The sequence below is a fragment of the Camelus bactrianus genome, chromosome 22 (assembly GCF_048773025.1).
Source record: "Camelus bactrianus isolate YW-2024 breed Bactrian camel chromosome 22, ASM4877302v1, whole genome shotgun sequence".
NCBI classification, from domain to species: domain Eukaryota; kingdom Metazoa; phylum Chordata; class Mammalia; order Artiodactyla; family Camelidae; genus Camelus; species Camelus bactrianus.
In genome coordinates this window covers 30987735-31000890 of record NC_133560.1, presented here as the reverse complement: position 1 = coordinate 31000890, position 13156 = coordinate 30987735, and the positions used below count along the sequence as shown (strand labels likewise).

Sequence of the window (13156 nt, the reverse complement as noted above, 5' to 3'; positions counted from 1 at the left end):
GTGTATCCTCAGATAGAATTCATCTCTCCCTCCTCCGAGACCCTGACTCCTTCATCCGTCCACCATCCATCCGTCCGTCATTTGTCACCCGTCCAACAAACGCTGAGCATCCACCAGGCGCTGTTTGTTCTCTGCTGAGCTTGTTGCGTTTCCCTGGTCTTGAAGCCGTGTCTGCCTTGGTCCTGTGCAGACTGTAAGGACATCACCTGACGGCAGTAGGGGATGGCGTGGGGACTACAGCGGGCCAGCACTTACTGGGCCCTCACCACGGGCAGGCTCTCTGCTCAGCTACAGGAGATCAAATCCTGCCTAAGTCCCCACATTACAGAGGAAGCTGCAGAGGTGACACGGCGGAGGTCTTGTAACAGGAAGGTGGCAGGTAGGAATGGGACTCAGGTGTCTGTCTCTAGAGCTCTGGTTTCCCTGCACACGGTGGACTTGAGGCATGAGTCCCACCCCAGGAATGTCCCCAGGGACACACATGACCATGGGGACCACAGACAGTTCCCACACTGAGCCCCCTTCGCAGATGGTTCGGTCTCACAGATGGGAGAACCCCAGCTTGCCCCTCAGGGTCTGATGAGACTCAGCAGATGCTGGACCAGGGTCACCCTGATGTGCTGGACCCATGAACCAAGACAGACGATTGCCAAGGGGCAAGAGAGCTCACGTGCAAGCCCTGGGCCAGGCCTCAGCCGGAAGGAGATGAGCACCTGGAACATCTTGACATGTGTCCCAGTTCCCAGGCTGAGAATGTGATCCCTGTGGGTGATCACGAGTTTGAGTTACTCCAACTCAAGGTGGCTGAAACACAGGGGAAGGGCTGATTGGTGCCTATAACTGAGAGGCTGGCCTTATTGCCTTCAGGCAGGGCTGCATCCAGGGCCTCAAATGGCCAGCTTGGGGGAAGGGCATCCCTATTAACCACTGCATCTTCAGAAACCCCTCCAGAGGGCTCTGGCCAGTCTGGATTTGGGCCCCAGCCCTGGGCCTGGCCCTCCGCTGGCCAGCCATGCAGCCACCGCACCCCCCCCACCTCATTCCCTGCCAAGCTCCCAGACATCTGGGTGGTCCAGGGGACATCGCTCTTATTACAGGAGCAAACTGACCATCCCACTCACCTGCAGTTCCCCAGAGGCCCCTCAATTTCTTACAGACGCCAGACCAACCCCACCCACCCACTCCCGCCAGGATCCTTGCTCAGGCTCCCGGCTCCTCCTCCCTCCCAAGGAGGCACCCCCAACCTGCCCTTGAACCTTTGGCCCTTGAGGGGCAGGGGGGCTGCTCTTTTTCTGTTTGTGGCCAAACTGGGTGCAGTCTCCATCCCTCACCTCCCTGCTGCACCCACCACCCTCTGTGGCCTGACCTCACTCCAGGTTAGCAGGGGCCATGACCACTCCCCTGCTGAGCTGCAGGCCAGCCCAGGGTCGGCACCGCCCCCTGCCCGTCCTGGTCAGCCGTGGCAGCTGTAACAAATTACTGCAAAGTAGGCGGCTTAAAACCATAGTTATTTGGTCTCCATGTTCTGAGGCTGGAAGCCTGAGATCAAGGCATGGGGCCGCGCGGCCTCTGCAGGCTCCGGGGAAGCCTTCCTGCCTCTTCCAGCCTTCGGGGCTCTGCCTCCCTCGTCGCCCAGCTTCTCCCTGCGTCTGAGTCTCCAGTCTCCCTCTGCATGCTTGTCTCTCCTCTTCTGTCTCTTACAGGGACACTCGGCGTTAGACTCAGGGCCACCCTAGTTTAAGATGATCTCATCGCAAGATCCTTACTTCTATTTGCAAAGAGCTTTTTGCTTAATAAGTGCCCATTCGTGGGTTCCGGGGGCATATTTTGGGGGGCCATGAATCAACACACCCCAACCCTCTGAGCCTCCAGAGCCAGGAAAGTGGACCTAGGGGTACCCCATTTTACAGATGGGGAAATTCCAGGCAGGGCTGGGCTGGAACCCTAGGTGTCGGGGGCTCTTCCTGAGACTCACCCCAGTCCACACAGCCTGGGATGGGTTCAGTACCCCAGGTGCCACTACTTGGAGCCAGAGGATCTGATGTGGTCGCCACTCAGTGGGGACACTGATCATGGGGTGCCCTGTCCATCTCTGGTTGATTCCTCTCCATACCCTCTTGTTGCCCCATCAGACACTCAGAGCTCCTGTCATCCTGAGCCCCTGGCCTCCTCCTGGAAGCCTTCCAGGATGATTTGTCATCTTAGCTTTTCTAGCAGCCTGTGTCCCTCAGACTCCTCGTTGCCCATTCCTCGAGCCAACAGCCTGTGGGGACCCTGGCCCCTGGGCTTGTTCCTGGAGCAGTCCTAAGCCCCTCCCTGTCACCGCACCCCACGCCCCACCCATCCTATCCTCCATGCACTCCAGGGCCTTCTTCTCCAACTTCAGAACTTTGGTGTCACCCACCAGCTGCCAATGGTCCAACCCATGGTCCCTCAGTCCTCACCTCTGGGCCAATCCCAGCCCTGAAGAACTCTGACAGCCCCATGGGCCATGGTCCTCTGGTCCCAACTAGGTGAGTGGGGGACATGGGGGACACCTGTGGTTCATCGCTCAGACATCCTTCAGGGACTGGGAGGGGTCAGGACCCATCCTGGGATTTAGATTCCCAGACCTGTCTCCTCACCTGCACAATGTCAGGTGGACCCTGTCCTGCTGGGGAAGGGTCCCCCACATACCATGGAGCTGCCCCAGGAAGGGACACCCTGGCACCACCCCCTCCACATAGGCCATGGCTGTCCCTGTGGTTGGCTTTCCCCTGGGACGTGGGGCTTTGAGCCTCAGGAAAAGGAAACCTGGCTGGACCACCTTTCCCTGTAGACCCGATGCTTACAGCACCGGTCTTGAGGAATAGCCTGGAATCAGGCATCCTGAGCTCAATTCCTTTGTCTTGGAGACTGGGGAGTGAGGGGCTGGATCTGAGCCCCCACCCACCCCCTCCCCCATGCCCACCCGCCCCACACCAGGCCAAGGGCTCACGTGTAGTAAAAAGACTTTATTAAGAAGGCTTTGAAGTCAAAAAATAAAACTCTTGATACAATTTTCTGAACCCTTAGGTCAGCTCAGCAAATATATAATCAGTAATTTAGCTGTGTAAGATTAAAGGTCCGTTACTTTATTTAAAATAAAATATATTTTAGTTCTTAAAATTTATTCCATAAAGTACATATTTCCCTATAAATTCCCTACATATACACAAGAGGTAAAAAGTAAAAGTTAAAAAAAACAATAAAAAAAATTTAAAAACTGACAACAGAAACCACAGCAGAAGGGGATTAATAATTAAAAAAAAGTTAGAAAGTTCGGGATGCCCCTCGCCCCCCACCCCCCTCCGGCCTGTGCGCGGCTTACATACTGAAGGGTAACTGTCTGGCCCCCAAGAAGGGAACCATTCTCCTCGGGGGAGTTTCTGCAGAGGCTGAAACCGGGGGGACGCTGTCAATAAGCCATTCGCTACGTACAAAAGAAGGACAACCGAGAGTTGTAAAAACCGTGTTTTTTGTTTTTGTTTTGTATTAAAAAGATCACCCAAGGGTGGGGGGTGTCTTAAATAAAAAGTGCAAGCAGGCAAGCAGGCCTTTTCTCTCTGGTTTATTTTAACCTGTCGACTCAATACTGTCATTTGTTAAGAAGTGAGGTGCCGCTGGGCCGCTGGGTTGCTGTCTCCACGCCTGGGACCGGAGTTAAAGCTCGTCTGTAAACACTGGCCGCGCCGCCCGCGCCCGCCGCCCCTCCGCCCGGCTCCCTTCCTCCCCACCCGGCCTCGGCCTCGGCCTCGGCCTCGCCAGGAGCGCGCCCGCCCCGAGGACCGCCTCGGGGGGTGGGGGGCCGCGGCCGCGGCGAGGTGACCTGCTACGAAAAGATATGGATGGCCTGGGTGGCGGGCGTGCGGCAGGCCGGGCACTCGGGCTCACTCTTGCCGCAGATGCGGACGGCGCAGTCCATGCAGAAGAGGTTGTGGCCGCAGGGCACCAGCGCGGCCATGACCTCGCCCTCGGCGCACACCACGCACTCCCGCGCCAGGGCTGGCGCGGTGGCGCCCGGGTTCGGGGCCGCCGGGGCCTTGCGGCCGCCTTCCGAGGCACTCGAGTCCAGCGGGGAGCACGAGGAGACCGAGGAGCTGCTGGGCAGCGAGGTGGCCGTGGAGAAGCTGGTGCTGCTCGAGAAGGACGACAGGGGGCCCTGCGGGGGCCGCCAGGGCAGCGCGCCCAGCGGGTCGGGCGCAGTGCGGCGGGCCAGCGGGAGCTCCAGGCCCAGGCCGCCGGGCTCGGGCAGCGTGGGCGAGTGGCGCGGCGTGCCGGCCCCGCTGCTGCGCCGGGCACCGGCGGTGGGTGGCACGGGGGCGCCGTTGATGGCCGAGCAGCCGCTGAAGGCCGGCAGGGGCGCAGCCCGCTCAAAGGGGGCCCAGATGGTGGCCGCGGCGGGAACAGTCAGGTCCAGCGCCAGGAAGTCAAAGCCGAAGTCACAGTCTTCTGGGCCGGGCGGCCCTGCGGGGGCCCCGGGACCATCCCCGCCAAAGGTGAAGCCCCCATTGCCTGAAGCGCCGTAGGGGCTGGCGGGGCCCGCTTCCGGCACTGGCACGGGTGGACCCCCGCGGCCGCCAGCGTAGAAGGCCTCAGGGCCCCCCGGGGCGCCCAGCGTTGCGTCCCCGCGGAGGGCAGCCGTGGGTGCCGGGGGCCGCCGCGCCGGGTTGGGGGCCTTGGCCCAGAGACCTGTGGCCGCCCCAAGCAGATCAAGGCAGACGTCGGTGCCATTGGAGTGGAAGTCACTGTCGGGGCCGGCATCGGTGAAGGCGCCCGTGCGCAGCGTGATGTGGGCCTCGATCTCCTCGCGCGCCCGGTCCACGTTCTCGGGCATGCCTGTCACGGCGAACACTGGCTCCTTGTCGCGCCCGGGCGTCACGATGTACGTGTGCGTCCGCTGCTGGATGCGCTTGATGGTGGCGCCCTTGGGCCCCACCACCAGCCCCACCACGCGGTAGGGCACGCGCACCTGGATGGTGGTCTGTCCCGGCAGGTTGGGCGGGCCCTGCGCGGTGCCCGGCAGCCCGCCGGCCTTGCTGCGCGTGGCGCGGATCACGGAGAAGTGCTCGGCAGCCGACAGGATCTCGCGCTTGGCCATCTCCACATCCTCCTTGCGGCCGGTCACAATGAAGACCGGCTCCTCGCCGCGCACCGGCGTCTTGATGTATGTGTTCGTCTTGGCTCGAAGTGCCTTGATCTTGCAGCCTAGGGGTGGGGTGGGGGCGGGGTGAGACGGTGATGGCGGGGGCGCTTCCCCAGGACAGCCCCTCCTGGGGAGCCCCCACCCTCTGCCTGTAATCTCAGGCCCACCACTGTTCCTCCCTCCTACCCTGGGCCTCAGTTTCCCCTCTGGTCTTGCCATCACCTCCTCCTTAACGGGAATTGGCGAAAAGGCAAGGAGGGACCCTGCTATGTGTTGAAAGGGGTCCCCCCAAATTCATGTCCACCTGGAACATCAGAATGGAACCTCATTTGGAAATAGGGTCTTCGCAGAGGTAGCTTAGTCAAGACGAGGTCATGCCAGAGCAGGGGGTCCTGAGTCCAATGACTGGAGTCTTTATAGAGGAAGGACACGCAGAGACACAGGAGGCGGAGCCCAGGGTTGAAGTGAGGCGGCCACAAACCAAGGGATGCCAGGGGCTGCCTGCACAGCCAGGAGCAGACTCTCCCTGGAGCCTCTGGAGGGAGCCCGGCTGGGCCGGCACCTTGATTTCAGATTTCCACCCTCCAGAACTGTGGGGCTTGTTTCTATAGTTTCAAGCCAGGCAGCTCATTCTACGAGCTCTAGGACACTAATACAGACCCCGTGACACCAACTCCCTGTCTGACGGGTGGGGAAACAGGCTCAGACTGCAGAAGCCGCCTGTAATTCTTTCTGACCAAGTGACCCTCCCCCAAAAGCAGATCCTGGGCCCCCAGTCAGGACGCTGCAAAGGCCCCCAGGGGTCCCAGCCTTGGGGCTTCATCGCTGCTGCCTAAGTTGGGTTGGGGGCTGACCCTGTGGACGGGGGCCAGTGTCCATGCGGGAGAGGGTCAGGCTTGCAGGGTCCTGGACTGGGTGCCTCACCCTGTGTCTAAGCAGCCCTCCTGAGGCTGAGGGGAAGCTGCCCCAAGACATGGAAACACCAGGTGGGGCCTGCCCCGGTCCCTGACACCCCCACCCCAACCCCGGGGCCTCTGAGATGTAGTGAGCCCGAGCCCAGGAGTCTGGGAGACCCCCTCCCCTCCAAGTTCTGGGGAGGCCAGGGACACAGGGATATTGTTTCAATGCAAACAGAGGGTGGCACTGACAGGAGTAACTGTGGCTAACTTCTCCAGCAACATAAGATACAAAGTCAGCAGGACGAGCTGTCCCCGGGAGGAAGCGGGGGAGAAGGGGCCTGGGCCAGGGGTTAGGCGTCAGCCCCCACCCAGTGCTTTGAGAAAAGTCGGGACAGGCAAGGCGGGGTCAGAAAGCTCCCAGGGAGGAGGCGGGTGGGAAGCCTCTGCTCTCCTCCCATCTCCTGGTCCCCAGCCACTCCTTCCATGGCCACCCAGGGTCCTCCCCCTTAATGGCTGCATGGCCTTACTGGCAACCCCAAAGGCACCCTGACTTGTGGCTCCCTCCACTCCTGCTGGGATGGTCTCTTCACCTGGCAGCTGGGGAGGCCCCTTCTGCAGCTCCCCTGCACATGACCTTCCCCATTTGTAACATTATCCTCACTGCTACCCCCTACCCCCACTGTCTTCTCCCTTCTCTGCATCAAATTGCAGCCCAGCATCTCCTCTCCCAGGAAGCCCACCCTGACTATGCTGGCCAGGCCACAGCACACACTTCTGAGAGTTTCTCCTCACACTGTATGTCTGGTTTTCTGAACTCCCCAAGGCTGGGGGACTGTGCTGTAAGGGCCGGAGCACTGGGGATTGCCCTGGGCACTTGAGGGAACTGTCCTGTGCCTCAGTTTCCTCACCTGCCAAAGGCAGGCAGAAAAAGACCCAGTCTCACACGTTGGGGAGCAGTCCCAGAATGGCACCCCACTTTTGCAAGTCTTAAGGGCAAGTGGAGGGAGGATTAAAATCTCTCCCATAATGTTTGGTTCCAGCAACTCCAGTCAAGGGGAGGGAAGTGAGGCCAGGAGAAAGGGCAGGGTATTTGCCAAAGTCCGGTGAGAGGAACACCCACTATCTGGACCCTTTGTACAGCAGGAAGTGGGCCTTGCTCCCAATCATATGGGGTGGCTGAGGCCTGGACCCCAAGTGCTGGGGGGGCCTGGAGGGTCACAGGCTGTGGGCCACATGTAGAAAGGTGGCTGAGTGAGATGGCAGTTGTGGGGGAGGGGCTGGAAAGGGGCAGAGAAGGGGTGCCTGGCCACACGGGGGACCTGGCAGTTTCCCACTGGCCGGCACCCATCCTGCTCTGGCCCATAGGGTGGCCTTGGGTGGAGCCCTGGGTGGCCAAGCGGAGCCCAATTCACTAACCGCACTTCAGCTGCGGCACTCACTGGCTCCCTAAACCCCACCCACACTAAGACCCCAAGAGGCAGCAGAGCACGGGGGTGGGACTGTGCAGGCCAGGATACTGGGGTTCCAAGAGAGACCCTGGGGCTGGCACCAATTGGCAGGCAATGCAGAAATGCAGATTCCTGGGCCCTACCCCCAGGATTGCAGCTCAGAGAGCCCAGGAAGGCAAGTGACTGTCACAGAGGCCGCCTGCCCCAGGCCCCAGCAGCCCTCACCCACAGCAGTGTAGCCTACTGAGAGGGGCAGGGCTGCAGGTCCCCGCGGGAAGGCTAGATGCAGGCAGCCCTCAGCTGTCCCACTGCTCACGTGACCCCAAACGGGGGTCCAGGCCACCCCTGTGCTGGACACTCAGGGAACCAAGCCACATGGGCTCTTCCCCAAGGGAGCCCACATGGGTGACCATGGGCCACACTTAGCAAGGAACCCTCAAGGCTGTGTGCGGGAGCCGAGGCGGCTACCCCTGGGGAGGCGGTGTGGGCTGGGGGAGAGCTCCTGGCTAAGGGAACAGCGGTGACAGAGTCCGGAAGCAGGACGGGGCTGGGACAAGTCAGTCCTATCCACTGCTGTCCCCAGCCCAGTGGGGTGCTGTCCCCAGAGCAAGGCTGAGTCACAGCAGGGTGGCCTGGGGGCCAAGCTGGCTCACTTGTGAAACGGGGCAGTGGTCACCCCCACGCAGGCAGGGCAGGGTGCATCTACATTTGCCAAGTAAGGAACCCCCAACCCAGGCCCAGGACCCCCTTTCTTCTTGTGTCCCACAGTGGACCGGGGAGAACCTCAAGGCAGGGGTCCCACCAATCCCGCTGTGCCTGCATGCCACACCCTCAGGGGTGGGCCACGCACAAGCAGAGCAGCCCCCACCCCTCGCCAAGGGCCGCCGTAGGGGCCCCAGCTGGCTGGCAGGTCACTGGTTCCTGCCTGAGAGCCTGCTGTGCAGCTGGCCCACCCGGCCACAGCCACGCCCCAAAGTCAGGGCAAGGGCGGCAAGGCAGGAGGGCACAGGCTGCGGGGTGTCTCAGAAGGAAAAGGGCCCAAGGTCACGGCATGGCAAGGGCACACCAGCCCCTCAATGACCTTCACCAGTGCCTTTACTAGTCCTTCTGGGTTTCCTCTTTTCCTGTCTGTAGGAGGGGCCATCTCCCCGCCACCCCCAACCTGGGGGCTTTGGAAGGTGGAAAGTTCTTTCCTGGCTCATCCCTGCTCCCTGCAGTGCAGGCAGAGCCCAAAAGACCAGGGTTCAAGTCCCGGCCCAGCTGCCCGGTTCTAGCTGCACTTCTCAGGTGGGTGATTGGAAGTGGCAGGGTGGTCCCCGGGGGACACCTCAGGGCTCAGCGAGGTGGGGCATGTTGAGGCTCCTTCTCTGTGGGTCCAGGGCACCTTCTGGGCCTCTCAGCCTCAGGGATGAGAGAGAACTCCAAAGACTGTAACCACCTGCCCCGTGCCCAGGAGATGCACGGGCCTGCTCCAGGACTGAGAAGACCGAGGCTCAGAGGACAGCAAGGGGGTGTCAGGAAAGATCAACCCCGAGTCTGTGGCTCTGGGTGGCTGAGGCTTGGGGCGGGGAGCGGTCCCGGACCTGGGATTTGACAGAAAAGGGTAAGTTCAGGGCAGGCTATGCATGCCCCTCTGCACCAAGGAAGCAGAGCAGTAAGAAGGGACAGGTTTTGTGTCCAGGGTCCCACCAAGTGGACAGTGGGGTGGGTGACAGAGGACGGGCTGGGCACAGAGTCTTCCAGGGTGTGCTCAAGAACTGGGTGTGGAGACGGGAGCTACAGATGCTTCCAGAGCTGGGGGCATGCAGGGCTGCTGAAGCTGCCATCCTGACCTGGCCTTCCTGCTCCTTCCTGGTGCCCTGTGCCCCCCTCACAGGGTAGCTACTGTGCGCTGGCCTGGAGCTGGGAGGAGAACTGGCATTTTGCTTGGGAATCCTCACCGAAACCCTCCCCCTGTCACAGATGAGCTCTCATGCTCAGGGTCACAGGGCCACTCCAGGCTGCAGGGAGAGCTTGCAGGGCAGGCCTTGCTGTCTGCCATCAGCAGGAACTCAGCTGGCACCCAGTAAATGGGTTCCCAACACACATGCCGAGGTCAGGGTGGAGCCTGACTACTGGCCACCAGAGACCCTTCGGCACAAGGCCGTGATCTGGTGCCCTTGCTAGACTCTGCCGCCACCCAGGTGGCTAAGGCCCCTCTGGACCCTTGGGGGCCAGGATGCAGATATTCACTGGTAACCTGCCCTCAACCTCCACCTCTGGGCAGATCAGCATAGTGACCTTGGGCAACAGCCCCCAGGCCTCAGGCTCCTGAATGCTCAGTCTGGGGCAGCTGTCTCGTTACACAGGGCAGTTATGGGGGACAGGGACAGGGAGAGGGTGGCAGAGGGGAAACGTCTGGTGTGGGGTCTCACCCTGCCTGCCCACAGAGGCGGCCACAGGGCTTGGAGAACGGCTTCCCTGTCCCCCTCCCCAGCTCCCATTCCTGAGGGTGGTGGGTCCCTTGGCCCAGCACAACACTTGGCCCTCCTTGTGTCTACAAGCGGGGAAGACAAGTGAATAACTGAACCGACCTGTACCCGAAGCCAGAGGGCTTGCCGGCCTGATGGCCCCACCCACCGGGAACTAGTGGACGGCGGTGCCCAGGGCCTCCCCATGGTCCCCAAACTGCAGTGATGAGGGTGACAGACCACCCTGCAATTCAAGCCCCCCACACGCTTCTCTAGGTCCTGTTACTGAGGGCCCAGAGGCCTGGACCCCCAGCCCTACCTCAAGCCCCGCCCAGGCCCCACCCCAAGTTCTAGAACCTGGCTGGCCAGCAGGGAGCCAGCAGCCTGGAGTTAGGGTTAGGAGTTCGGAGGTGCAGGCAGGAAGACAGGAGACAGTTGAGGCTGGTAGGCAGGCAGCTAACAGGGTGGGTGGGTGGGTGTGTGCTGGGCCGGGCACTGCCCACCACCCTCCCGCCCGCCCGCCCCGCAGCTCCAGGGCCAATGAGCGGCCGCCGGCCTGATGTCACCCTGCAAATCTCAGCCTGGCTCCCGAACAAAGAGAACAATGGAGCGGCCACAGGGAGCTCCGACAGTGCTGCTCTGGGACCCCCGTGCCCTGGGCCTGCTGCCCGCCAGCCGGCCGGGGGGAAGGCTGTGGGGCTGGACCCCAGAAGTGGCTTTTACAGTGGGTTCTTCTGCATCTCCCCAAATCCCTGGCTGGGGGCCGAGAGCAGGATCGAGATCTTCTCTCATCCTATTCTGCCCCACCCCCTGCTACCCGCAGCAAGGTGCCGAGGCTGGCAAGTCCCAATGTACCTACCCTTTTTGCGCCGCCAAACTTCTCTCCTGACCCTGCAAGAGTGCCCCCGCCCCCAGGCCTAGGCACCCGCAAACCCCGGGGAACCCGCCCCCTGCCTGTTTTGGGTAGAGAGTGCCCACTGGCCAGCCTGCCCCCGCCCTCCCCTAGATGCGGCCAAGGGCCCCAGCAGTTAGATGCATGCAGGGGCCTTTCTGGGATGGAGGCGCCCAGACAAAGGCGGCAGCGGGGCCCGAGCGCCGAGGGGAGGAGCGCGGGCTGCGCCCAACTTTCTCCCGCGGCCAGCGGCAGGACAAAGGCGCACAGGCAGCCACCGAGGCCCGAGCCCACGCGGGGCGTGGCCGGGGTCTGGCGTCCAGCCGCGGGCTGATCTGGGCGGCCCCTCCCCGGTCGAGCCGCGTCGGGACCCCTGGGGCGGCGCCCCCGACAGCGGCCACTCACCCTGGCGACCCACGATCTCCGCGACGTGCTCGGAGCTGGGCACGGGCACACACTCGGTCATGTTCACGCTCTTCTTGCGGCTGCCGATCACGCTCATTTGCTCGGCCAGCAGCGTCGGGGGGCCCAGGGCCGCCGGGTGGGGTGCGAAGCCGGCGAACACGTCGGGCGGCGACCGCCGGGGCGGCGGCGGGGGGCTCACCTCGGGCTCCAGCAGCGTCAAGGGGCCAGGGGCCACGGCCACACCGGGCGCGCCCGCCTCAGGCCCGTCGGGGGTCGCGAGCTCCGCCGCGGCTCCGCCGTCCGCGCCCCCCTCCGCTGCCGCCGCCGCCCCGTCGCCTGCGGCCGCCCCTTCATCGTCCTCGTCGCCTGCGCCCCCCAGCCCCAGCCCCGAGAGCTGGTCCAGCGCCAGGCGCAGCGCGGCGGCCGCGTCGTCGGGCTCGGGCGGTGGCCGGGGCGCGGGCGCGGCCTCCTCGGCTCCCTCGGGCGGGGGCGGCGGCGGCGGCGGCGGCGGCGGCGGTGGTGGGGGACCTGGGCAGGGGTCCCCGGCGGTCGCCGCCCCGGGCCCGCCGCCGCGCGCGCCCCCGACGCCGTCGGGCTGGCCGGTGGAGCTGGGCATGGCGGCGCTAGCGCTCGGGCCCGCGCTCCCGCCTCTCGGCCGCCGGCCGCCCCCGCCGCCGCCGCCGCCCGCGCCGCCGCCCTCCGCCTCTGGGAGCTCGGCCGCCGGCCGCCGGCATCCAGCGGCGGGGCGGGGCGGCGGCGGGGTTGCTCGGGCGCGGGCGGCGGCGGCGCGGCGCGGCTCTGCTTGCTCCTCGGCGGCGGCTCGTCGGCGGCGGCGGCGGCGGCGGCGGCGGCGGCGCGGACGCTCCTTCCCTCCGCCCTCCCGCCGCCTCCCTCCGACCGCCGGCCGCCCCGCCCCGGCCGCGGCCCCGCCCCCGTGACGCGGCCGCCGCCAACAATGGGGCGCCGGGCAGGGCGCACGCGCGGGGCGGGCGGGGCGGTCACGTGGCGCAGCCACCCCCGCCGGGGGCGCTCCGGCGGGCTGGGCGCGCTGGCACGTGCGAGCGCGACCGCAGGTAGGTGCCCGCGGCGCCCCGGGCCCTCGGTGTGCTAAGGCGTCCCGCCCGAGGTCCCGCCTCGGGGCCGGCGTCCCTCCCCCCGAGGACCCTTGCCCCAGGGCTGGGCTTCGGACTCCCGCCCACTTCCCACGTCGGGTCTTCGCCCTCACCTGGGACCCTGCCTGGAAGCCCTCCGAGAAGTCATGGGCACCCACCTCCCACAGCACGGGAGTGTGCCCGAGTCGAGACTGGGCCCCGTGGTGGTGTTTCCAGACTTGGGCTGGTTTCCGCGGGCCAGGGTCCTCAGATGTGCGCAGCCTCGCTCTAATGCTCAGCTCACGGCGCCCACCTCCAAAGCCGGCCTGTCCCAGCGGCCCTTTGGGGCCTTCTTTTCTCCTTTGGGGCGGAGGAGCCTTCTGGCTGCCCGCTGTGGGGTTTCTTTTGGTAAATGGATGGGCTGGGCGCAGGATGGACCCAGCCTGGACAGGTGTGCTGGAGTCTCCAAGAGGACCCTGGCCCGTTCCCTGCTTGGCTGCAGAACCTCAGGCCAGTTGCATGGGCTCTCTAGGTGGGAGGGGTCGGCCTCTCCCCTGGGTCCACTGCCAGCCTCACCGGACATGGGAACCTACCCTCGACCTGAGTAATCCCTAAGCCACACTGTCCCTGACTAGAGGGTCCTTCACCTCCTGTCACTTCTCTTCCCACACTCTGGCTTCCCTGGCAGGTTTCCCCACCTCCCCTATCCATTGAAGCTTTCAGTCCCCTGCCTCCTTGGTCCCTGTTCCTGGAATGCTTTCTCCCTCTAATGTCTTTCCTGACCCCAGGCCACATCCAGTCCAGTTT

The 13156-nt window shown here is 64.0% G+C and overlaps 1 protein-coding gene across 1 annotated transcript; it reads right to left on the bottom strand.

Moving 5' to 3' along the window:
* Nucleotides 1–2973: 2973 nt before the first annotated feature.
* MEX3D (mex-3 RNA binding family member D) lies at nt 2974–11975 on the bottom strand. The gene is made up of 2 exons (XM_074351275.1): nt 11259–11975; nt 2974–5226 (listed from the first exon to the last, which is right to left on the bottom strand). Exons 1-2 carry the CDS (start codon nt 11872–11874, stop codon nt 3851–3853), a joined length of 1992 nt encoding a protein of 663 aa, XP_074207376.1. The 5' UTR covers nt 11875–11975; the 3' UTR covers nt 2974–3850.
* Between the last annotated feature and the right edge of the window lie 1181 nt (nt 11976–13156).